Source organism: Pinus tabuliformis, chromosome J, assembly GCF_031772625.1.
Source record: "Pinus tabuliformis cultivar Carrire ecotype Pingquan chromosome J, CPIR1, whole genome shotgun sequence".
NCBI classification, from domain to species: domain Eukaryota; kingdom Viridiplantae; phylum Streptophyta; class Pinopsida; order Pinales; family Pinaceae; genus Pinus; species Pinus tabuliformis.
Genome location: NC_142295.1, coordinates 28,996,196 through 29,024,149, shown reverse-complemented (window position 1 = coordinate 29,024,149; position 27,954 = coordinate 28,996,196). Strand labels below are relative to the sequence as shown.

At 37.9% G+C, this 27,954-nt stretch overlaps 1 protein-coding gene across 1 annotated transcript in view; it reads right to left on the bottom strand.

Moving 5' to 3' along the window:
* Positions 1 to 7,998, bottom strand: part of LOC149225270 (lysM domain receptor-like kinase 3) — a 281,606-nt gene extending 273,608 nt beyond the window's left edge. The window contains exons 1-2 of the mRNA XM_089377037.1: positions 6,063 to 7,998; positions 4,507 to 4,578 (exon numbers count right to left, since the gene is read on the bottom strand). Of these exons, the coding sequence (XP_089233163.1) occupies positions 4,507 to 4,578; positions 6,063 to 6,798 (808 nt within the window). The 5' untranslated portion in view covers positions 6,799 to 7,998. The remainder of the gene's footprint in view (positions 1 to 4,506; positions 4,579 to 6,062) is intronic.
* Between the last annotated feature and the right edge of the window lie 19,956 nt (positions 7,999 to 27,954).

Genomic DNA, 27,954 nt, shown 5'->3' with positions numbered 1-27,954 from the left:
TAGCAGCAGCAGTTTGCAATGCAGAGGCAGATGGCAGTGGCAGTGCCAGCAGCAGCATGGATGCAGTGTTGACAGTGGCAGGGTCAGCAGCAGTACAAATGCAGCATTTGTGTAGTAGTTGGTGGACAACATGTCAGACATCAGAAGTGCAAAGGACGATGTTATGAAGTCAGGGTGATGCTTCAGTGGGAAGCATTTCTAGAGCACATTCCTCGCTAAGAGGGCGTGTTGATTTCTGGTAGCATCGGATGTGCTCTAAGTCTCAAATTTTGCATGGAAGCTTGGGCACATGTATTCCAAAGAACCCAGAAAGCGTTTTGGGAAATTCCACCCGGAGACAATTTTATTAAAATAATTAATTATTTTTAATAGGATTCTAAGTCTAAACTTAGGAAAATAAAATAATTAATGGGTATTAATCTAACTGTGGGTATAACTTCTAGAAAAATACGAGGATCAAGCAAAAATGATCTTATCCATTGATTAGCTTCTAATCTGGGCCGTTGAATGTCAACGAGAAGATTATTTAAGGAAGCTTGAGGGTCATTTGGAAGACACATAAAGAGTTCAGGAGATCAAATTTCTAAAGGAGAGAAGTTGCCGAAAGAGAAATTCAAAGTGAGCTTTTGCAAAGAGGGGCAGAGGGAGTTTTGGCTAGAGGATCTTCTCTGAAGCCAAGGATACTCAACAAAGGGGCAAAGAGACACGCAGAGGAGGCAGCGCAAAGGGCAGAGAGACACACAAAGGAGGCAGCGCAGAGGGCAGAGAGGGTGACGCAGAGCCTGGAAGGGCTCACGCAGGCCCCACACAGAGCAGCACAGAAGTCCGAGTTTGTTGAGGAAGCTGACGTTTTTTAGCCGGGAGGGCTGGAAAAGGCTTCTGAAGGCAGATCGATTCTTAGTTGAGCTGAAACAAAGCCTTTGAGGCTGACGCAGGGCCCACACAGGGGTAGCGCATAAGTAGTCAGGGAACTCACATTTTAGCTACTGGATTAGTTGGGACTTGCAGTGTAGAGTGAGGTAATCTCACCAGTTTCTTTTGTTAAGTGATTTTCTCTGTAGCTAGATTGCCAGGAAAGCGTCCTGTAGTTGTATTCAGAGATACTTCAACTTAATAATAAAAACTCTCAGACCTGTTGCACTGGTTTTCCCGCATTGGGTTTTTCCGGGGACGTTTGACCAAAAATAACTATGTCATTTGCCTGTATCTTTCTCTATTGTTCAATTTCTTGTTTCGGCATATAATTTAATTGGTGTAGGCTGTAGTGTATGTATTTCGATGTTTGCCATAGGAAACTACAAATAACTTATTTATGTAAATCTAACAAGTACGAGAAATATCATCAGTGCTACAAAAGGAATTCTTGGGTTGAAGGAATTTTCACAGATCACTGATATGTAGAATTGTAGTAGGTCAGTGGCCCCATAGCTTGTAGCAACGTTTTTGGACTCTAGAGGCCATTTAGAGCCTAATTGATTGTGTATTTTATTGTTGATATGTATTGCACTCAGTGCCATTTTGATATATTCACCTTTACATGGTATATAGATGAGAAAACTTTGCATATTTTGTCTCTATTGGTTTAGAATCAAGGTTTGAAATCTTAAAAGTAGTTTTTTTCATTAAACAATAATTATTTCATGTATTTTTTTAAAGATTGGTTCATTGAGATCAAACCAGTCCCGGTTTGACCGATTCCGGTTTGAAACCCGGTTTGATAGGTGGATCTGTCCAATCACCAGTTCTGGTTTTTAATACTATGGCTGTGAGACCTATGATTGGTCGGGAAGATTGATCTTGAGAGAGAATGAAAAGTACCTCCCTGGCTAAGAGGGAGTGTTGAAAAATATGGTAGCCATGGTCGGTATTTTCATCTTGAAAAATAAATGGAAATTTGAATTTTTAAATTTGCCTCCAAATTTATTAGGTCGGTTGGGCCCCTAAGTGGCACCCATTCGACCCCCACTTGAAGGCTATATAAAGGAGATCATTTCTCCTCATTTGGACACATCAATTTGGTCTCATGCATCTCTGGTCCAACAAAATTACAAGACGGCCAAAATTTTAGGAGGAGTCCGAAATTCTAGGGAGGGCTGAAATTTCAGGGACTTGAATTTTTTACATGCCACTTCATCATGATTTTGGTTACTAGTTTGGTTATTATTCTGCTATTGTTATTTATGATGTATAGATGAATCTGGAAACTCTCTCTCTCTCTCTCTCATAACGAAGAACTTTTCTAGGTTTTCCCCCTTTGGGTTTTGCCCTGGTTGTGTGCCTAATTTATGTGTCTCATCTCTTTGTTTCATGGTTAATTTACTTCTCTTTCATGATTAGTTGATGTTTTTCTTCTGTATAGCTGCGTAAATGATATTGAATTTAATGCTATGTGAAACAAAGGTTTAATTTATCACTAAAGTCGTTATCAGGTGAAGAAAAACTTAATTCTAGCACGTGCCCTAGAAAATCAACATGTACGAGGTTTTTATTCTAGTATCTCAAATCCACACCTACTTCTCTCTTACATTCCATCATACACGTGTGCTTCAAATTCACTCTGCAGTGGTATATCAATTCATGCTCCCTAAGCACTTCATTTCATATGTGTTAACAGACTTTAATCCATGATGATTTCTTCCAGTATGATTCCATGTGTGGCTTCCTAGCTTAGAATGGTGTATAAGTTTATAACTAAGTAAAACTCTTACCTTTTTGTCTCATCTAACCATAGGGAGGCATAATTGTTCTTAGGTAAGTGTGTCTTGGCCTAGGCCCCTAGGTACTACAAGGGATCAATGTAGGTCGTGTAATCTATCACCTTCATGCTTAATACTTTATATAATTCCCCTTATATTTCATCTCACCCATATAAATTTTGCATTCCCCAATTTATGAATAGCTTGTCAAATATCACCATAAAAGGTCAGAATGAATAAAAGAAAAAATCATGCAAACCTTAGTCAAGCCAAAATACTAGGTTGAGAGATAAATAGAAAAGAAAATGAAAGAAAGAAATGTGCAATACTTCAATAAAAGGCCCGCCCTTAAAAACCTAGAGTTGAATGCTTATCAAAAGAAAGAGGGACTAAAAAGTTAATCAAAATAATAGAAAGGGGAAGAAAATGGTGCCAAAGTAGCAAAATGTTGAATAAAGAAAGGATTCCCTCTCAAAGGTTTGCAACAAATAAAGGAAGACTCCTAGTCAAAAAAGACCAGTTGGACCTGTTACCACAAAATCTAGCAGGCCTAGTGAAAATCCCCACTAGGCAACCTAGGTTTTACGGCAGCAAGAGATCGGCCATGAGCTTATTGTCCAACCATAAAGCATCCACTTAGTTCTCCCACCATAGCAAAGTCTGTCTGGAAATTTTAAATGGGCAAAAGAAATCTGTTATGTTTCTTTTATGCTATCCGTGCTAAAATACACCTCTAACTGTTTCAACCAAATTTTGAGCCTTTCAGCATCAACTTGAACATCATCAAATGGTATTTAAAGCTTGCTTCACCCTTGAATGGAGTACCAGCAGCTGAAGGAAAAGAGTTGCTATTACCCGAGTCCCTAGGCTTCTCTCACCTTTGGAACTTTCTTGGTCTGCTCTTTCTTCTGCATGCTCAAACTCAATTGGATGTCACTCATTATTCCTTGTTAACAAAATATGTGTTACCATCTCAATCAAATCATCAAAAACAAACAATACTTTACTCCAATTGAGTAAACCTGGTTTTAGGGTCTTCCTTGACTTATTATTCATTATAAGTTCCTGCCATTTTTAGCTGTCTAATCCTTTCTAGACTTGGCAGAGATGGCTCTCCTCTCTTCTGGTATACACTGCAAGTCTTTACCATACAGGTTGTTCACCAAGTGTTCTCGATCTTGGACTTGAACATGAACTTGGAGTTGTGTCTAGGATGACCATTAAGGAAAGGTGCTAAAGATATTTATTAATGGTCACATGAACTTGGACTTGGACATGAACTTGGAGTTGTGTCTAGGATGACCATTAAGGAAGGGTGATAAAGTAGATATTTATTAATGGCCACACACTTTAACTTGGGAGTTTAAAGTTAGGAACTTTTTCTAGTAAAGAAGTATAACTTACGAAGATATGTTGTTATGACTTAAAACTAACTACATCATAATTAAGAAGTAAATATTGGGAAACATGATACGTGCAGTCACTCTCATTGAGGCTATGTAACTGACTTGCCTATCTTTCAGAATACACATGCATCCTAGTGGTTCACTCTCTATTGCCAGTTTAAAATTTCTGCTGTTGTGGACTCAATTTTCTGATGTGTGCATGAAATGAATTCAAGACAAAAAGTTTGTTTCTACCACCCACCAACACCTAAACAAATCCCATCATCTCTACTAACACAACATATAATAAAAGATGCATCATTACAGTAATATTTCAGTCTAGAAAACCTTGTCATGTCTGCCTAGAAGTATATTTTAAAATGGCATTTTTGGAACAATAATTTCTGAACACAAGCTAGGGATACCTTTCAGTATAGCCACAACTGGAGATGGTGCAGGAGCCAATTGTTTTTCCCTCTGGTATGGAACTCCAGGAACTGCGGGATAAATGGCAATCAGTCAAAACCACTGTGAAATCAGACATTATAACATCATCTTATAGCAGCACTAACTTTTCATACTAATATTGTGAAGTTGGGACAATTTTGACACCTTCATAAGCAATACACTTCAAAAGGTAGCAGATATGGGTTTGGGAACAAAAACATTTCCCATTTTCACAGGACTTTAGCGAATGCAGCCAGCTACTCCTTGGGTTCAAAGTTCAAACAGTTATGTTGGTAAAACTCGAAACTCAGTAAAGTGCTTGTGCAACATCTACTAAGTAGCTTCTGTCAAGGATCAACAAAAGTAACTCCGTAGTCTATACAAAGAAGACAATACCACCATAGTGAAACTCTTCACAAGCCATCCGCTCAACATCCAGAAACATCAGGTGGAAGGGATGCTATGACATTACCCAAGGACTCCCAGCATAGAATCTGCTTCCAGATTGGGAAAGCTTTAGTCCTATGCTGTGACATATGAACTACATTTAGGGATCGCAATGCAAAATATAGTCAAACTCCACGTATCCTTCTCTATTAAAATTTAGGACTAATAGCTATGACTTATGTGACCTTCATAGACAAAGTCACAAAATGCATATTGTAAGACGAAGATTTGTTACTTGACACCAAGAGATTAAAAATGCATAGCAAGAAAACAGCCACAAATAGACGGTCCCCAAAAAGAGGGATAAGATGCAGAACCGTAAAGTAATCATGGTAGAAGGTGCTTGAAGAAAGAGAACAGAAGTGAGAACATAAATGGGATACCAAAACCAGTTTAAGGATCATGAACACCATTATTTTGGAAATAGACACTGTCTATTCCCATTCACACTAGTTTGAAAGAATCTCCAGAACCCAATAAGGTGCCTATTGTACCAAGATCTTGTGTCATTGATCCAGATGATTGTAATATCTTACCATAAACCCTGCAAGAGAAGAATGTGGAAAACTTTGAGATGGACAAAGAAGTGGAAACCCAGGTAAGGGAAAACAGAAAAGGGAGACATGTTTTGGCATGAGGAACATGGAATGCATTCGATGCACATTCTCCTCTTGGAAAAATCAAATATTCCAACAGAGAACGAAGTACTAGGAGATTTCATTGCCCTTTAATTTTTAAGTTCCACTGGTTACTTCAAGACGTAATCATCTACCCACAGGATAGTGACCTAGTAATGAGTTGTGAATGGTACTTGCCAAATGACCCGGGTTCAAACCCTGGCAGGTGTACATTAACTCGAAGAGTTTCCATGAAATTGTTCACAGAAACAGTTGTGTCAGTCAGTAAGGAGGGAGAATATGGCCATTGGCCTTTTTTACATAATAGCCCAATAAGCGCTGCTCCGAAAATTTTGCAAATATAGGAAGGAAAGGAAAAACTTAATAGCACGTATTTCAAAATAATCATTTATTCATGATCTATCCAAACAAACTGAAAGCCAAAAGCTCCACAGAGGATTTTCTCTTACCTGAGTTCATGGGTATGTAATAAACCTTCCCCACAGCGATGAAATTTGGATCTGTTATGTTGTTCACTGTCTCGATATCTTGCATGCTAACTCCAAATCTACTTGCAAGTGAGGCGAGAGTATCCTCATCTTGCAGAACATAACTCAAGAGATAATTCCATACATTATTGGAGCACCCACAGAGGAGATCCACACTCACCACTGCCCCCACATGCGCAATTCTTGACGCATTAGGCAACTGTGCAAGTCCTTCATAAGCCATTTCCACCATCGGTGCCAAAGGACCACCATTTTTTACGACAGTATATGTAGTGCTACTCAGGTATTGCTTCCTAGAAGGGAAACAGGAACAACTCTTTTTCACAAAAACAAACTGATCCTTGCCACTGAAGCTTTGATCAAAGGTAATGTCAGCAGAGGCAACATCAAAAAGTGACTGCACTGTCATCAATGTCTCAGTAGCCTGTAGACTGTGAGCGATAAAGGATTCACAAACCCGTGTAGTATCGTAGCAATGAAGAGGAGTGCTGGAGTAAGATGATGCTGGAGTGAAACAGCATGTAAAGAATGCAGCAGACAAAATCAATACTGGATGAATGAAAGCTTGGAAAATCTGTAATCGGTTCATATACTTCCTTGTACATATATACTTCCTGGTACTGTCCTGCTGCATCAATCTCCATAATCGGAAGAACATTATGCTTGAGTCCATGAATTTAAAATTTTCCATAACCATGATGGGTAGGCTCGACCTTTAATGAAAATGGCTCATCTCAATCCATTACATCAAATCTGAAAGAAGAGCTAGACTCCTCGGAAATATATATAAGAATTAGGCCTTGATGAACCTTGAACCCATAAGGCAGAGCCAGAGTTTCATAAAGAAATATTTCTCTCAATAGACACTGCAAAAGCAAGAATTGGGTTCACTTCAAATCATTAGCAGAAACCCAATCATATACATTGAATGGAAACTACAAGCTCGATTTCCATTCAAAGGCTTGCTTGCATATAGCCAATCATTTCCAAACAGAACAGAATTTGGGTTATTTCAATATACTACTAGATTCAGGACTCCATCATCCAAATTTGATGGTCAGCCATGTATTTCAGTGCAATGAGGTCATCTCAATACAATCAACTAACCATTAAAACAAAACCTTAATCCTCAAATACAGCTTGAAGCACAAATAGCTGACTCCAAATTCAAAAGGTACGGACAGCAATCAATGCCAATGAAATACACCATGTGCAAGAACAGACGACATGCCTCTTCTCAAAACAATCCACCATCTAAACACAAAGCATGGTTCTTCTCAATAAAATCGGCCATTCATTTAAACAAAACCTAAATCTCTAAATACTGCTTGAAGTACATCTAACTGAATCCAACTTCAACAGGCATCCATCCCAATGACATCCACTATTTGCAAGGTCTGAAATCATGAGTTCCCTTTCAAATACAGAGACCCTGGCACTCAAAACCATGTTCTTCCCTGACAAATGACATCACCCACTTCATACCAGGCATTTCCCCATTAAAATCTTCCACTGTCATGAGAAACAGAGCTTGTTATGACTTTAGAACAATGCAGAAGATAAAGCTTCTAGAAAAAATCTGTACTGCCAATTTGACTTAAAACATACTCTAATTATACTAATTATTTGGTGTAGAAAACAGTCCTAATCAAGCATAGCTTGCTACGATAATAGTTTTATTTAGCTGCATTATGAGATTCCATGAATCTTAGTACTAGTCTTATATGCTTCACAGCATGCCCTCTGACTTGCCGCTGACAGAGTAAGTAAAGTGAGACTGGTGGACCGTGGTCTTCTGTGGACCATCAGCACAGCTTGACATTAGTTGTATGCATGACAACACGTTGGATCTTAATGTCGTTTTGAGTGGTTGAGTCGCCCACTCTGGTGCAGATGCATCTTTTTTCACAATAGACTGTTAACCACTTAGTTCTATATAGCTCGGACAACTATCCTGAGGCTCCACGGCCAAGACAATTGTACTATTAAAAACAATAAATTAGTTGTAAACCTCATCCTGTTACTGACATATGATGGGTTGAGATTAGCTAAACGGGTACTCATTTTTAAGGTGGTTGTTTATTATTATTTTAATTCAAACTTTATAATTCATTATAATAAAATCACATTTTTATTTATTTAAGGATATAATTCAAAAGTGTTTGGACTCTGAAGAATGGATTTTTATTCAAATCGCAATTATTTTTATTCAATGAACTCCAACGAAGATGAGCATTCACCTGGAAGGAAGTGTTTATTCACCTAGAAGAAAGTAGAAAGTGAGGACGGTCAATCAATTATATTATTTTTGATAATGGAAATAGATTCGGCATCATTATAAATTTTAATTATAAATTTTAATAATACAAATTTAGTACCCTCAAAAACTTCTAAAATACTCAAAATCTCGAAATTTAACATCTAAATTAATAAAAATCTCAACCAAATTTTATAAAAATATCGAAATTTCCCGACCAAGAAGGTTAGGCTACGGCTTTTAAAAATACGCCCGAGAGCCTGGAAAAAAAGTCGACACGGATGTTAATCTAGTATTATTTTGGATTTCATGACGTATGACCTTTTTTCAATGTTAAATATTAAGCGGCCTGTCCTTTTACAATCTGGTTTGAAATATTTTTATATTTTAACATTAGGTTCGGAGGTATCCGCCGCTGAGTATATTGTTTATATGAAATTTGGATTTTAACTGTGCGTGAATTTTATAATTCAGCATCGAGTGAGTAGTTATTTTCGATTTAACAGCGTGAATTTTTAATTCAGCGTTGGAGTGAGTGGTTCGTTTTCCACCTCGTTTAATTAATGTTTTTTTATGGAAAGGATTGTTCTCGGATTTTATTGTGAACTATTCCTTTTTCACTTCGTTTAATTAATGTTTTTTATACTTTTCGTACCATTACGATGATGATATTTTTTGTGTTAGAATATTTTTTTGGGGTAAATAATCAGTCTTGTGAAATTGGATAAATTTATGACTATAAATGTAAGTTTTTATAAAACTATGTTTATAAATTTATTTATTTTTAATAAGAGAATATCATTATTATTCAAATGCGAGAATATTATTGGACCACCACGAGACTACATTAAATGGGAGTTTATTCATAATTTAGAGAGAATAATGAACTTATCTTATGCACGTTGCTTGGTCAAGCTACCAACAACCAAGTAGAAGTTTATGCATTGTTGTATTGTTTTCTTCTTGACAAGGAAGTCAATGTTAAAACATTACTAGTTTTTGGCAACTCAATGATTGTTATCAAGGCAATTTTTGGGAATCCACTCTCTTGAGAAGTAAATTGGTATTTATCATCACTTCTCTAAGAAAGGAAGTTGAGTCCTCAAAAATATAATGAACTTATCTTATGCATGTGACTTGGCTACCAACAACCAAATAGAAGTTTATGCATTGTTATATGGTTTTCTTCTTGACAAGGAAGTCAATGTTAGAACAAAACTAGTTTTTGGCGACTCAATGATTGTTATCAAGGCAATGATTGGGAAATCCACTCTCTTGAGAAGTAAATTGGTATTTATCATCAGTTATCTAAGAAAGGAAATTGAGTCCTCTTAAATATCCTTTTATCATACAAAAAGAAACCTCAACATGGAAGTAGAAATTGGGCCAAAAAAGCTACAAAGTTTAGCCAAAGAACAAGTTTAAAAATGGGGTGTGAACAAATTCCTATCTCCTAAGCATTGGTTTGAATGATTCATTATGCATATGTTTGAGGTTCATATCATTCTCATTTAATTTCACATTCCTTCCACACTACTATAGTGGCATTGGGACAAGAGAGTTAAGGACATGTTGTGTACTCATTAACATGTGAACTCCCTTCTAGTCATGGTTATTGAATGGTTCGTTTTGTTCTACTCAAGCCTCATGGGATAATGATGAAGTTGTGGATTGAGATTGAGAGCAAGTTCAATTATTTCCTTAGAGCAACTAATAATCTAGTTCGTGCTCCTGGTTATGGGTAGGTTCTTAACCTTTTCAATCCAATTTGAAATGTTTTAGATTTGAGTGTGGGAGAATTTGAAGGTTGAGTGCTAGATGATTCATGGAATTTGTCTTTCTACATGGAAATAAAGTTTAATTCGAGCTCTTATGTTTCTATTTGTTTGTTCCTCCTATTTTTCATGCTTGTTTATGGGTTTCTCTTGCAAGGGGAAATTGGTGGAGATTAGGTGATGAAGGGATTTTGGTTTTCATCTTTATGTGGGGGAGCTATATTCACATGCTTCCCTATTTCTTTTGGATGATAGGAATCTTAGATTTGCATTGCAATGTAACCTCTATGTTGAAATTTGTGAAATCAACCTCAACAATGAAATTGGCCTACTATGGGACTCTTTAAATCTGGGTGACATAATAATTGTGCTTTTAAAAACGGTAGACTCGACAATTTCAAATTTCCACTTCAAGTTTGGTGTTGTAAGTAAACCAAAGATGTGTTAGAGTTGCACAAGATGTTTAAAAGGCATAAGGACTTTATCTAGTCCAATAAAATCTCATTATTGTTAGTAACTTCCTAAGTCCAAGAAAATGAATACTTTTACATTTTTTAGCATGCAAATATTATAAGTTTCTTAGTTTAGCGAAAGAAAAGAATGGACATCCTTGACACAGAATTTAATATGCTTTGCAGTTTGGTCCTTAATCTACATAAGAACACTTAAACCACTGCCTCATACAACGAGGCTATAGAATTTGGTCCAAACTAGTTCAAATAAGATGAAACAATCCATAATTTAAAGGATCCAATGGAATAACGTGGCAAAGCTCTCCCCATATGAAGGATGGTCACGATGAAGCAAATAATTCCCATGTTTATCTTTAAAAACAAAACAAAACAAAAACAAAAAATGTGTCACTAACATATTAGGTATTTAAATGAAATAAGCCACCATCCCAATGGGTTAGCTCAAGTATTTGAATGTTGTGAACTACAACCAAGAAGTCATGGGTCCTGTTGGTTGCCTTTATGGATATTATTGGATCTCATTTGATGTCCCTGCTAAGTTAGATTGCAACAAATATATTCAATGATGTGGATCTTTTCACTTCAAAGATGCATATAGAATTGATTTTAAAATGGCATGTAACCATAAGATGCATACACATAAAAGAAGCGGAAATAAACGACAACCATGAGAAGCAAAGACACAAACAAGTTGATAATGAAGTTCACCCAGTGTGGGTTACGTCTCTGGGCCCTGCTCAATGTGGGGAGGCCTCTTTCATTAATCTTCAACGAAATCAAATTACATGCATGTACAAAAGACACCTTATACCTCCACTTCTAGGGATGGCCTGAAAATACACACCTCTGCTAAAGAAATGGACTGCATCATTGAATTCATGGCGAAAAATTGTGAAAAATGACTGTAAACTCGACCCCTTTCTGCTTCGATCAAAATCTAGACCCCCGAAATCTCAAAGATTCTCCAAAGATTCCTTCTCACATGTTAACTGGAATTCAACTACTCAGATGAAAAATCCGATCACACCATCGCATTTCCTGTGAAAAAGTGAGAAAAATGAGTAAAAATTCGGCCTAGTTCTGAAACTGTCAATTTCGAATCTCTTGGAAATCTTTCAGATTCCATGCAAATACTTGCGTCAAGGTTCCACCTTCATGGTTCCATTATTCAGTGTTTGTCTCTAGAAAAATTGTTGCTCATATCAGAAAATATTTTGCACCATCAGACTCTTGGCGAAATTATGAGTAATTTGAGTATAAACTCAACATAATTATGACAGTATGAAAATTTGCCCTCCAGGGAATCTCCAAAATTCTTCCTCTGCATCAAAGAATATTCTTCTCAGAATCTATGCTATGTATGGTTCCACTACCTTGGAATCCGTGTGCACTCCTCCGATCTGATCGAATGGTAAAATTTGTGTTATGCATATTTTTCGTGGGCAGAAATTGCAAGGAGAGTCATTGGCTCATTGGTTAAAATTAGCGATTGGTTGGAGGTGGGTCGGGTTCCAACCCACGGCCCACCTGTTGGTTTAAATTGGCATTAAGTTGTTTGTATTTTGTTGCAACTTGTGTTTATTTTGGGTGGTTATGTATGGTAATGTGGAGCCACCGCAATGGGTGGGTCGGCGCGGGTTTGAGCCTCGTAGTCACTATTGTATATCAATGGGTCGTCGTTATATGGTGAGCGAGGTCCTGGTTCAAAGCCATAGGCCCCAAACAAACAAACAATATATATATATATATATATATATATATATATATATACACACCCTGAAGTGCCAATTTTTTGCCTCATTAGTGGCCGCCAAATTTAAAGAGCCTCTAAATTTAGTTGTCGCTCTACTAAATTTAGTCAGTTGGCCTAGTTGACCAAAACTTTGACTGGCCATAACTTTCACATATGATGTAAGATTGAGGTTTTGTTTGTGTCATTGGAAATATTGCAACAAGCTATTATATATGAATCTAGTTCCATGGCAATCCAAGGACTTTGAATTTTGAGCTTTGCCTGAGCCCTCCTTGATCTTGGAGCCACCTAGATCATTCCTCCCCACTGAGGAGATTTTGGTCCCCCAAAAGCATAAACATAATCTGCAATCTGATGCACTGCGCCATCTACACAACAAGTGCTCTAATAAGCCACACTTCCTTCTCCTTCACTTTTGTACTTTGAAGCCATAATTTATGAACCAACACCTGCATTCTATGCAAACTTGTAGTACGTTCTTTGCAAAATACATGTTCTTAATACAAGTCCAATCATGACCCAAACAACCCCATACTTTCCAAGAGTTTATAACACACTTGTTGGTCAAGTTTACATCAAAATCACAACAGAAACCAATACCCAAGCTATCAACAAAAGGCCAAAACATCGTCATGTTGCATTCATAAGTGATGGAAAACATTTCATCACTTTTATAATCATTTCACAACACGTGATTTACAAAATGCGGCCATGAGAAGCTACTATATCTAATTAAACCATCTCTCACTTAACAAAGTGAATGGGTCATCTCCCCGTGGCTTATTCGCTTGTTGAACATCTTCACCAGTTGGTTCCTTCATAGGTGCTTTCTGGGCATGGAGTATCTGACATGTGGCTCTATGATGTCCATCCTTGTTGCAATGGCTACAATGATTCTTTCTCCTCCAAACTTTCTAGACTATCTTGGAACACTTATTCCTGGTATGCCTCTGATAAGTGCCCATGGAATCCTCACTATCACTAGAATGTGATGAGGTGCTCTCATCATCCGTCATTGGTTGGTCACTGGTTGTCTTGGAGCATTCTCCAACCTCTTTTCTGACATACCCAAGTCCTGCATAATGAGGCAATTCCTCCACTTTGATGGGATTCACAATGCCCTAGCCATTAATGTCGAGGCCCTTTCCTTGATACCCCATTATTTTCAACAATTTTGATCCAATTCTTGTAGTATGTTTCTCAAAAGAAGCAAAATCATCATCATAAAAAGAAAATGAAATTGAACAATCACTTTTTACCTCAGGCTTGTTATGCTGCAACTTTTCCAAGGCCTCCTCCTTGGCTTGTAACTAATGTTGCAACCTTTATTTCTCCTCCTCTTCTTCTTATAGGAGTCTCCTTAGTTTAGCATTCTTCTCTTGAATGCTTTGGTTGATCTCTTCGAGTTCTTAGACCCATGCAGTGTTTGGTTCCCTCGTCATTTTTGGCACAACATCTGCTGAAATCTTTGACTCATCGCCTGAATCAGAACCCAAGTCGATAGGTCCATCTTCTACAATCCCAAGAGTTGCAATCTTCATTTAATCACCAAAGTCTGATTCTAGGTCAATTGGTCCAACACCTACAAATCTTGTAGTTGTGATCTTCTCATCATCCTCTTATTCAGATTCTTTGTCTTGTTGCACAGTTGCAACTATATTATGCTTCTCCTTCCTGCCATTCCTCTTTGGCCTCAATTACGGATGTAGTTTCTAGCAATGTTCCTCATCATGCCCTTCTTTCTCACAATGAGTACAAGATGGATTTGATTCCTTTCTCTTAGTTGTTGATGTCCTCTTTGGGCGGTCATCTTGCTCATGCTTCCCCCTGCTTTCAAGATGTACAAACTTCACACTTTCTTCATCAAGACTTTTAGGTTCAAATAATAACAATGAATGACATAAATAACTATTCAAAGAGCCAATATATTTCATCAACTTCTCAAGAGAGTCTAGTGGAACATTCAATATTAATGCTTGTGTCCTAAACTCCTCTGTAAAATTTTGAACATTTTGATATTTACTTTGTTTCAAAGGTTGTCATTCCATCATAGCCTTATATCTGTAACCCAATGAGTAAAATTATTCTCTTAAATCATAAATGAACTCAAATCAAGATGAAAGAAGTTTACGACTACTCTTACCACCTTTCTACAACTTGTCTTCCCACTAGGAGAGTAGTGCCACTCAATCGAAGGGATTCTAACTGGATCTTGGCTTTGTCCTCTTATATTTTTTGTATACGGCAATATACTTCAACCTGTCTGATCTAGTTATCTAGATTTTATGCATTAGATTCTCCACTAAACACAAGCAAATCAAACTTGACATCCAACTTGAAAAATGGTTTTTTATGAGCTTTTCTACCTCTAGAATGACGAGAAGAGGAAGAAGAAGAACTTTCACTGGAAGATGGAGAGGGAGGTTCAGGAGGCTCTTCTCCTCCTCCTTCATGATTCACCGAGGTGTGATCATCTGGTCCTTCCTTCTTCTTTGGTATCGTCATTTTCTTCTCATACTTTGCAAACAATTTGTCCACTCTTTCTGCCATGGCGTAGAAGGTCTTGCACTAATTTCACTCTTCCTCCAACCGAGCATCTTCATCTGTCATTTTCCCTCTTTGTGTTGCACGCCCCGCTTCTGGATCAAAGGACTTAAGTTTTCCTTCACCTATTTGGATATTTTCTCTAGTTATCATACACTTGCAATTCACATCAATAGAAGACCTGCTCTGATACCAAACTTGATCCAGATCTTTTCACTTCAAAGATGCATACATAATTGCTTTTAAAATGGCATGTAACCATAAGATGCTTACACATAAAAAAGCAGAAATAAACGACAACCATGAGAAGAAAAGACACAAACAAGTTGATAACAGAGTTCACCGACTGTGGGTTACATCTTCGAGCCCTACTCAATGTGGGGAGGCCTCTTTCATTAATCTTCAGCGAAATCAAATTATATGCATGTACAAAAGACACCTTATACCTCCACTTTTGGGGATGGTCTGAAAATGCACAACTCTACTAAATAAATGGACTGCATCATTGAATTCCTAGCGAAAAATCATGAAAAATGATTGTAAACTCTTCCCCTTTTTTATTTGGTTAAAATCAGGCCCCCTTAGAATCTCAAAGATCCCTTCTCGCGGGTTGACTGGAATTCAGTTGCTCAGACAAAAGATATGATCACATCATTGCGTTCCTAGCAAAAAACTGAGAAAAATGAGTATAATATCGGCCTAGTTTTGAAACTGTCAATTTCGAGCCTCCTGGGAATCTTTCAATGCAGATTCCTGCGTCAAGGTTCCACCTTCATGGTTCCAATGTTCAACATTTGTCTCTAGAAAAATCATTGCTCAGATCATAAAATTATCTACGCCATTAGACTCCTGACGAAATTCTGAGTAATTTGAGTATAAACTCGGCATAATTTTGACACTGTGAAAAAATGCCCTCTAGGGAATCTCCAAGATTCTTCATTTGCATCAAAGAATGTTCTTCTCGAAATCTATGCCAAACATGGTTCCGCTACCTCAGAATCCATGCACACTCCTATGATCTAGTCAAATGGTAAATTTTTTGTTATATATATTTTTCGTGGGTGGAAATTGCAAGAAGAGTCGTTGGTACATTGGTTAAAATTGGCTATTGGTTGGAGGTGGGTCAGGTTCCATCCTGCAGCCCAACTGTTGGTTTAAATTGTTGTTGGGCCATTTGTATTTTGGTGCAACTTGCATTTATTTTGGGAAGTTATGTATGGTAATGTGGAGTCGTCGCAACGGGTGGGCCGACCACCCGGTTGGCGTAGGTTTGTGCCCCGCCACACACACACACACTAATCAGGTGCTAAGTAATTAGCTCAAAAATAAAAGTTCTCAGATTGGATATAAAATGGTACAACTGTGTCCGTCTCATCAAGACAATTGCAACGCAATTCGTTTCACCAAAAACGGAGTTCGGATGAAGGAGAAAAGGCTTGTTGTTTGTTTTCCTACATAGCTAAAAAAAATACAGAATGATGACATGGCAGTCAAGTCAGCAAGGGGAATCTTCTTCAGTTTTCGCCCAATGGGGCTATGACAAGTGTCACCTCCGGATTCACCAGTTTGGTTGTGTGAAAGTGAAATTGCCTAGTTGGCTCCAAGGTGGAATTTGAATTTGTTTCTATTTAAATATTATTATATATTATATATAGTTATTATTTATATTATGTAGTTTTTAACTATATATATATATATATATATATATATATATAACATTATTTACTAAATTCGAACTATATATAAGGTCCAAGTATTCCAAAGTTCACATATAACCAAAGTTCGAATTTCATATGGCATAAATATATATTGGTAAAAACATATGGATTGGGCGAAGGCAGGTTTGAACCCATAACATCCCCCACCTGAATTCCATGCCTTATCGTTGAACCATATGCACGGATTAGAAAATAAACCACGAACTTGTATTTAAAGCTGCATTAATTTCCCACAGCGGGGCTGGTGGGAGCCAGCCCCCATCCCATGTGACCGCGCACCAGAAAACCAAGGGCCAACAGATAGGTGCTTAGTGTGCTAATCACGCTGAATTTAATTAATTTCGTTTAGCATTTGATTAAACTGTTGATTAAGTTGGCGGCGGATTTGGCTAGGCGGAAACTGCCAATTTTAGTGGACTTAACTAGAGTCTCTCCAGATTTAGCGGCAATTCCTAGGAAAAAATTGAATGCAGCATAACTTGAGCAATTTTCGACCAAATTGAGATTAGAAAGAGGTGTTCTTGGGTTAATTTGGAGATTATGAACACATTGGTGCAGGTATCAGGAGCCATAGAGCTTTGTAAACAACTTTTTTTCCACATTGAGCTAATATAGAGGCCCAAGCCATGGAAGTTGGACCAAGGAGATGTAGCCCAGGAGGGGTGAACTCCTTCATCAAAACACTGTGTTAATGTGTCTCTTTGATGGTTTGCTACACTATACATGTTTTCTATTCATTATTAGTTTTTGAAGTTATTTTTCTCATGAATGTCTTGTTTAACTTAAGGAAATTTACCTGTTTGTAAGCACCAACAACTAAGGAAACCTCAACACAAAAAGCAAGAAGCAAGCACATGTTTATAAATATGTAATTGTTATTAGCACAAAAAACTAATCATACAAAAACAGATCAAGTTAGTATCAGAGCAAGTTTGAATTGCTTGATTGCTTGAGTTTGTGCTGTTAGGATTTTAATGGTTGCAAAATTGTGATGCTTACGAAGTTAAATTTGCAGAGAGGAGAAGGGAATCTATTGGTTGCAACTCCTGAGGTAATGCCCAGAAGAAGGAGAGCCACAAGGCCACAATCTCCACCACCCAAAGTTCCAATTCCAGCTGCACTTGAAGCTCCTCAAGTTTTGCCTTCAACTGAGTTTGAAGAGGTACAATCACTACAAATTTCTGAGCTTGAATCCATAGCCATAATGTCTGGAGAAAGAGAGCCTGAAGATCCCTCTTCAGAAGAGGAAGAATTTAAGAAAGATTTCTACACTTTGACCGACATGGTTAAAGTCCTCTATGAAGAGAGGAACAACAGAATGGTTGGAGAGAGTTCTAAACCTCCACATGGAGAAGGAATCTTAGAGGACAAAAAAGATGAGAAGAAGGATTCCAAAGGGAATGGTGGAAATCCACCTCCATCTCCACCATCCTCATCATCTTCCTCATCATCTTCACTGTCTCACACAACATCATCTTCCACTACCACCACTGAAACTACCCATACTTGTTCCAAAACCCCAAAAGGAAAAATTCCAATACTAAAATTGGACATAAAATTCGAATTTCCCATGTACAATGGAGAGGTGAATGCAGAAAAGTTGGACAATTGGATTTGACAGTTGGAGGTATACTACAAAATTCAAAGCCTTCAAGAAGACGACATAAATATCCAGCTGGCTTCATTGAGGCTAGAAGGAGTTGCACTAGTTTGGTGGGAAGAAAAGACTCAAGAGGAAATGAGAATCCATGGTAAGATATCCATCACTTGGGTTGAATTTGTTTCTGCAATTAAAAGACAATTTTATCCTTTAGCCTATATGCAAAAGCCATTATGAGATGGTGGAATTTTAGGCAGCTTAAAGGCCAAACAATCCAAGATTATACACAGGAGTTTAGGAAAAGGGCTTTGTTATTAGGAGTGAATTTGAATTCCCAAGATACACTGTTGAAATATATTGGGGGTTTACATTCCTATTTGAAACATATTATCCTTATGTTTAATCCAAACAATTTAGATGAGGTATGTGTGCAAGCCACGCACCTTGAATCTAGAGGAAAGAACATTCAGGAAGAGGGTAGTAAGAGGAATCCATTCAAGGGTAAGGAGAAATAAAAGGGTGGAAAATGGAAGGGAAAGAAGAATGCAAGTGTGAAGAAAGAAGGGGAGAAAATCACATGCAAACACTATTCCAAAGAGGGGCATGATGAAGCCCATTGTTGGAAACTGCATCCCGAATTAAGGCCTAAGAAACAAAACAATAAGGGAAAACAAAAGATGACATCTTCCACACAACATGACTTTGGTTCAGATTCTAGTGATGAGACCAAAATTTCGGCCATGGTTACAAAAGGAAAAGAAATTGTTGTAAGCACTAGCTCATCACATAGTCAAAACAACACTCCAAATGAAGAGTCAAGAATAGAGTTGTTTCATGTTAGCGTGATTTCAAATCATACAAAGATTGATGCATTATTTGATAGTGGGTCACAATCAAACTTGATTTTGGAAGACTTGGTTAAAAAACTAAACCTTGAAAATATACCTCATCATAAGCCATATCCATTGGGTTGGATAGTAAACAATGCAAACTTACAGGTTACAAAGAAGTGTTTATTCAAGTTCGCTATTACTAAAAAGTTCATTGATGAAGTTGAGTTAGATGTAGTTCCACTTTACATCTCAGGAATAATTTTGGGTAGTCCTTATTTGCATGATAGAAAAGCAGTATTTTATCGCCATGACAACAAATACATATTGCTCAAGAATGGGGTGGAGTACATAGTGAGAGCCCATCGCAAAAAATTGAACATTTCTTTGGTTAATGTAGGCTAGATGAAGAGACTAGTAAATGCAAGTAAAAATTTTGTGCTTCTCATGATCAAGAAAAAGAATGATATTGATTATGAATCTTTTGAAGGTTCTGATGATAAATTGAAATTTGATTTGTTTGATGTGGTAAGCAAGCATGTCAAGATGTTTCAGGAACTAAAGGGTTTACCACCCAAGAGGGGAATTCAGCATGAGATTCAGATGCAATAGGATGTTCCACTTCCGAACATTGGCATGTATCGAATGTCTATTACGGAGAGTTTGGAAATCAAAAAACAAATTCAAGAATTGTTGAGCAAAGGTATCATACGCCCATCTACTTTTCCATTTGGTTCGCCCATTGTCTTAGTGCCAAAGAAGGATGGCACTTGGTGCATGTGTGTGGATTTCCGTGCACTGAATAAAATCACGGTAAAGAATCATTATCCACTCCCAAGAATTCATGATTTGCTTGATCAGTTGAGGTATGTAAAGTATTTCGCTAAGTTAGATTTACGAAGTGGTTATCATTAAGTTAGGATAGCTAAAGAAGACATTTGGAAAACTACATTTAAAACTAAACAATGATTGTTTGAGTGGCTTGTTATGCCTTTCGGTCTTACAAATGCTCCAGCTACTTTCATCAGAGTAATGAATGATGTATTGAGACCATTTCTAGATGGTTTTGTCATTGTCTACTTAGATGATATCCTCATATTCAGCAAGTTAAGAGATGAACATGTAATGCATGTAAACAAAGTACTTGATAGTCATTCGAGATTCAGACACATGCAAGCGATTATGCCATGGGAGCAGTTTTATTACAGCATGGTAAGCCCATTTCATTTCATTCTGAAATTTTTAATGGAGCTGTAACTAACTATCCCACATATGACAAAGAACTTTATGCATTGGTACAAAGTGTTAAGAAATGGAAGCACTATTTGATGGGGAAGGAGACCATCATCCATATTGACCATCAACCATTGCAATATTTACAGTCACAGTCAAAGTTGAAGCATTCATGCCATTTCAGATAGATGGGTTTTCTACAACAATTTCATTTGGTTATCAGGTATAAAAAGGGAATCTACAATAAGGTAGCTGATATTCTTTCAAGGCCTATTGTAAATTCATCTGTTATACTCAAGCATAATTTTGTTTTGCATGAAAGTTACATAGAACAATATGCAAATGATAGTGACTTTCAAGAAGTATATGCAAGCTTGAGTCAAGGAAACCAAATAGAAGAGTTGGATTATCATGTACATAACAGTTTGTTGTATCACTTGGGCAAGTTGTGTATTCCACAAGGAGAAAGAAACAATATCATAAGAGAGGTGCACACTTCATTGATTGTTGGACACTTTATTATAGGCAAGACAACAACGAATCTTCAAAGGAATTGTTATTGGCCACACATGTTGGATAATGTTTCTTGTTTCATAAGAGGATGTTCTTTATGTGCTACAAGTAAGCCTAGTAATAGGAAACTTGGTTTATACACTCCACTTCTAGTACCTTCACGTCCATGGGAGAGTATCTCAATGGATTTTGTAGGAGGTCTTCCATTGTCAAGGAAAGGTCATGATTACTTGTATGTAGTTGTAGACAGGTTCAACAAGATGTGCATACTAACACCATGTAAAAAGCAAATTACAGCTGAACCAACAATTCATCGTTTCTTTCAAAACATTTGGGTTCATTTTGGTCTTCCTACTTCTACTGTAAGTGATCAAGATTCTCGATTTGTTGGGAATTTTTGGTCAAATTTATGGGACATGATGGACATAATGTTGAAGAAGAGTACAACCTTTCATCCACAAACAAGTGGAAAGACCGAGGTGGTCAATAGAACAGTTATTCATCTTCTTAGAGGATATTGTAGCAAACATCCCAAGTTGTGGGATGACCAGTTGCAATACATACAACATGCATACAACAGGGCAAAGCATTCTTCGACAAACACATCGTCATTTGAGACATGTTATGGATACTTGCCAAGATCGCCATTGAACTTCATCTTTGAGAAAGATGTTGCTATCGAAGGTCACAGTGACATCGATAAGGCAAGGAAGTTCATAGAGCAAATTCAGTTGATACATCATACAATGCAAGAACAGCTTGAGAAAAGTCAAAGCAACTACAAGGCAAGGCATGAAAAACACCGGATTGATCACAAATTTCAAGTTGGTGACGAAGTTTGGTTATATATTAGCAAAGAGAGACTTCAAGGGGAAGGTAAAAAGCTGAAACCAATCTATTATGGTCCTTTTAAAATTCTGGAAAAGATTGGTAATAATGCATTCAAGCTTGATTTGCCTCCTTACATGAAAATATACTCTGTTGTTAATGTTGAGAATTTGAGATTGTTTGAGCCTCCTTTGATTGATGATCAAGGAGAGCATGTTCAGTTGCCATCAATAGATGATTTCTTGCCAAAATATCTAGATGAGCTTCAACAAGATCTCATACTTGACAAAAGAACCAGAACTTCAAAGAGAGGGGATGTCGAATACCTTAGAGTGGGACTCAAGGGACAAAAGCCTTCTCAAGCCAAATGGTTGCAAACCAAAAAGGTGAGGGAGTTGTACCCTCACTTGCTGAACAATTGATAGTATCTTTTGGGGTCCAAAAGGCTTCTAGTGGGGAGGAATGATCAGGTGCTTAGTATTTAGCTCAAAAATAAAATTTCTCAGAATAGATCGAAAATTGTATGACTGCGTCTGTCTCATCAAGACGATCACAAGGCAATTTGTTTTACCAAAAACGAAGTCCAGATGAAGGAGAAAAGGCATGTTGTTTGTTTTCCGAAACAACGAAAAAAATGCAGAATGGGACAGAATGATGACATGGCAGTCCAGTCAGCAAGGGGAATCTTCTTCAGTTTTCGCCCAATGGGGCTGTGACAAGTGTCACCTCCGAATTCGCTAGTTTGGTTGTGTGAAGGTGAAATTGCCTAGTTGGCTCCAAGGTGGAATTTGAATTTGTTTTTATTTAAATATTATTATATATTATATATAGTTATTATTTATATTATATAGTTTTTAACTATATATATATATATATATATATATATATATATATATATATATATATATATATATATATATATATATATATATATATATGTATATATATATATATATATATATATTAAACATTATTTATTAAATCTGAACTATATACAAGGTCTGAATATTCCAAAATTCACATATAACCAAAGTTCGAATTTCATATGGAATAAATATATATTGGTAAAAATATATGGGTTGGGCAAAGGCAGGTTTGAACTAGTAACCTCTCGCACCCGAATTCCATGCCTTACCATTGAACCATATGCACAGATTTGAAAATGGAGACCACAAACTTGTATTTAAAGCTGCATTAATTGCCAACAGCAGGGGTGGTGAGAGCCAGCTTGGCGGGCCAACCCCCATCCCATGTGACCGCGCACCAAAAAACCAAGGGTCAGCAGATAGACACCTAGTGTGCTAATCACACTTAATTTAATTAATTTTGTTTAGCATTTGATTAAACCGTTGATTACGTTGGCGGCGGATTTGGCGGTGCACCAAATTAGGCAGGGACTGCTATTTTTGGTGGACTTAACTGGAGTCTCTCTAGATTTAGCGGCAATTCCTAGGAAAAAATTGAATGCAGCATAACTTAAGCAATTTTCGACCAAATTGAGCTCAGAAAGAGGTGTTCTTGGCTAATTTGGACATTATGAACATATTTGTGTAGGTATCAGGAGCCATAGAGCTTTGTAAACATCATTTTTGTCACATTGAGCTAATACAAAGGCCCATGCCATGGAAACACATAGACATTTTTCTCATGAATGTCTTGTTTAACTTAAAGAAATTTATCTGTTTGTAAGCACCAACAACTAAGGAAACCTTAGCACAGAAAGCAAGAAGCAAACACATGTTTTTAAATCTATAATTGTTATTAGCACAACAAAACTAGTCATAGAAAAATAGATCACACACACACACACACACATATATACAACAGACCATTTGGGGGGTGGCGGCCCACGGCCCCTTTTTTTTAATGTATTTTTTTTTTAATAACAATATGTGTAGGTATTAACCTCGTACAGAAATTACCTGCATACAAATTCTAAAACACCGAAAATAAATAATGTGAGAGCAGAACACATGAAACACATATACACAGAGATTTTCCCCTGGATCCCAAAACCGGGACTACCAGCTTGATTTTTCATTATGTTCCTTTCAATGTTATAATACATATTTATACATGCCGAAACATCCAATACCATGGACTGAAAACCATCGCATCCAATACCATGGACCGAAAACCATCATGTCCAAAAAACATGTGCTAAAATCATGCACAAAACCATAAGTGGGTCTGCCCAACCTAACATAGGGTCCAAAACCAAAATTTTCCAGGGCGCTGCCCCGGACCCCATAAAGTGGGGTTACGGCTGCCCCTCAAACCCCCTGTTAACTACGTGGAAAGAATATAACACAACCCAACATTCTCCCACTTGCTATTTTCTTTCCACAGGGGGGCCACAAGAGCTTAGTCATTTTTCTAGCCCTTAAATGCCCATTGTCTCTCTACACCAAGAGAACTTCTCAAAGCTCACAGATTTTGTCAATGCATCTTCAGAATTCTTCAAAGTGTCCACCTTTACCAGCAACACCTTTTTGTCTTCTATCATATCCCTCACAAAGTGATACTGAACATCAATGTGCTTTGTCTTTGAATGATAGGCGGGGTTCTTTGCCAAGAAAATTGCACTTTGGCTGTCATAGTCTATCCTTATAGCTTCTTGTACTAACCCCATACTTGAACACAATCTCTACAACCAAACTGCTTCCTTGCTTGCATGAGTGGTTGCCATATATTCTGCCTCTATAGTTGACAGTGCCACTACAGATTGTTTCTTACTCATCCAACTGACTGCACCTCCAAATAGGTTAAACACATACCCACTTGTAGATCTTCTCTGATCCAGATCTCTAGCCCAGTCTGCATCAACAAAGCCATGAATATCCAACACTCTGTCCAATCCTGGTCTTCCTTGGTAGCACAAACCATAATCACTAGTGCCATGCAAATACCTAAAAACCCGCTTCATTGTTGTCCAGTGCTCCTTCCCTAGTTTTGACATAAACATGCTCAATACTCCCACTACATGTGCAATTTCTGGTCTAGTATAGACCATTGCATACATCAAGCTACCGACTGCACTTGCATATGGAACACGGGACATGTCCTCTTCCTCTTCTTGTGTCTTGGGACACTGTTCAGCAGATAACCTCACACCTACAGGAATAGGAACCTTCACCGGTTTACTATCCTGCATATTAAACCTTTGCAATATTGTCTTGACATACTTCCTCTGGTTTAACTAGAGCTTCCTCTTTGCCTGATCTCTTTTAATTTCCATGCCTAAAATATAGTTTGCAGCACCAAGATCTTTCATGTCAAATTTGGAGGACAATTGGGTCTTCAAATCCTGGATAACTTCTTTGTCATTTCCAACCAACAACATATCATCCACATACAAGACCAGATAAATAACACGGTCACCAATTAATTTAAAATACACACAGTGACCTGCTTTTCTTCTGGTGAAGCCAAGTCCCCGTATAAATGTATCAAATTTCTGATACCACATCCTTGGTGACTATTTTAACCCATATAGAGACTTCTTTAGCTTACATACCAGTTCTTTCTTACCCTTCACTGCAAAGCCTTCAGGTTGCTTCAGGTAGATCTCCTCTTCTAGATCCCCGTGAAGAAATGTTGTCTTCACATCCATCTGTTCTACCTCAAAATCAAAAGTAGCAGCAACAGATAAAAGTAATCTAATAGAAGTTACCTTGGCAATAAGAGAAAAAATATCACCAAAATCAATTCCCGGCACCTGGGAATAACCTTTTGCTACCGACCGAGCTTTGTATTTCTCCACTTTTCCTTCCGCATTTGTCTACTTTTTGAACACCCATTTTCTGCCAATGGGTTTTCTTCCAGCCGGCAACTCCACCAGATCCCAAGCCTCATTTTTGTGCAAAGGTGCCATTTCATCAACCATGGTCTCTTTCCAGAGTTTTCCATCCTCTGAATCCATTGCTTCCTTCACAGTTCTAGGATCATCATCAGTAACAGACAAAGCAAAATTTGAACAGAAAGCAGATGGACTATACCTTTCTGGCTACCTTCTTTCTCGAACTGATCTTCTCACAGCCGGAGTTTGTGGCTCTTCATCTTCTGATTCCTCCTCTGTTGTAGAGTCTGATTCTTCCTCCTTTAGCTCAAACTCTATCTTCTCAGGTTCCTTTGGTTGGACTTCATGTTTAATAACATCTTTCACATCTCTGAACACCACATCTCGATTGTACATAACCTTCCTTGTTACTGGGTTCCAAAGCTTATAACTCTTTAAACCATCCTTATACCCAATAAAGACGCACTTTTCAGATTTACTATCCAACTGTGTTCTTTTCTCCTTTGGAACATGTAGATATGCATCACATCCAAATACCCTCAGACGTGAAAGAGAGGGTTTCTTACTAGTCCATACCTCTTATGGAGTCTTATCCTCCAACGCTGATGAAGGTGACCTGTTGACCAGGTAACATGCAGTATCCACCGCCTCTGCCCAGAATTCCTGTCCTAACCCAGCACCACTAAGCATGCTTCTTGCCCTTTCCATCAACGTCTTGTTCATTCTTTCTGCAACTCCATTTTGCTGAGGTGTATATGGAGTAGTCTTCTACCGTGCTATACCACACTTCTTGCATAATTCTTCAAATTCCTTACTGCAAAACTCTCCACCATTATCTGTCCTCGGCACCTTTATCTTCTTCTCTGTCTGGTTTTCCACTAGAGCCTTAAATTCTTTAAACCTATCAAAGACTTCAGATTTCTTCTTAAGGAAATATATCAATGTATTCCTTGAGAAGTCATCTATAAATGATACATAGTACACAGACTTACCCAGTGATGGAACCTTCACAGGTCCAAACACATCACTGTGCACAAGCTCTAATATATGTTTCGCCCTCTTACCACCAGAGGGGAAACTCACCCGATTCTGCTTCCCGTATACACAATTTTCACAGAAATCAAAATCCAGAGAGCTATTACTCATACCTTCTACCATACCTTTACCATGAAATATTCGAAGGCCCTTCTCTCCAATATGTCCAAGCCTTTGATGCCACAGCATGGTCTTTTCTCCAGAGACCACTAGATTTTCTGCTCCACTTTTAGGAACCACGGAACTGTTGCACCCATCAACAACAGTGCTACCTTGCAGCTTGTACAGAGTTCCAATCTGAACTCCCCACATCAATACCAGTGCTCCCCGAACCATCTTGCAGGTATCCTTCTCGAACATTGTTTTTACACCTGCATCATCCAGCTTACTAACAGAAATCAGATTTTTGGCTAATGCAGGAATATGTAAAACACCCGGAAGTGTTCTAACCCTTCCACCTTGCAGCTTCAACATTACTTTTCCACGACCAATGATTCTAGTCTTCCTGTCATCCCCCAAGAAGACATCACCACCATCATATTTCTCATACTCACAAAACCACTCTCTATGGGGAGTGAAGTGAAAGGATGCACCTGAGTCAATCAACCATGCCTCACGATCTACATGTGTACTTGAAGAAGCCAAGTACACATCCCCACCTTCATCTGAGGTGGTTTTCACCTCTGCAGAAGGAGCCTCATTAGATCCCTTTCCTTTGTCAGGAGCTTTAGATTTACAGTCCCTTTTGAAATGGCCTTCCTTTCCGCATTTCCAACACACAACCTTTACAGGTTTTCCTAGAGATTTAGATCTCCCACTCGATGACTTATTTTTGTTTCTGTTCTGGGACCGTCCTCGTACAAACAGGGCATCACCATTTTGGCTCTTCATATTTTTCTGTCTCATCTCCTCCGTCAACAAGGCTGAGACTATTTCATCAAACTGCAAGGCAGTTGCATTGCTACCTATTGCAATAACCAGACTATCCCACGAATCTGGTAGAGAACACAACAAACTGATGCACTTATCTTCATCTGAAATTTTAATATCAATAGATGCTAACTGACTTACCACAGTATTAAATGCATTCAGATGATCTGTCATCGAGTCTCCATCTTTCATCCTCAGGTTATACAGCTTTTTCCGCAGGAACAGTTTATTCACCAAAGACTTAGATTGGCACAAAGTCCCTAACTTGTCCCACAAAGCCTTTGTTGTAGCTTCCCTTGATACATTCAGCAATACTGAATATGAGACACACAATAATATTGTGCTCTTTGCGTTCCGATCCAACTTCTTCCATTCTTCATCGGACACTCCCGTTGGTTTAGTACCCGGATCTACCGCGATTGACTAATCTTTATCCACCAACAAATCCTCCATCTTGAGTTTCCACAACTCAAAACTCTAACCATTAAATTTCTCTATCTCTATCTTTCCACTGCTCGCCATCTTCTTTCACCACCAAAATCGATCTCGTAGATCTCCCATTGAA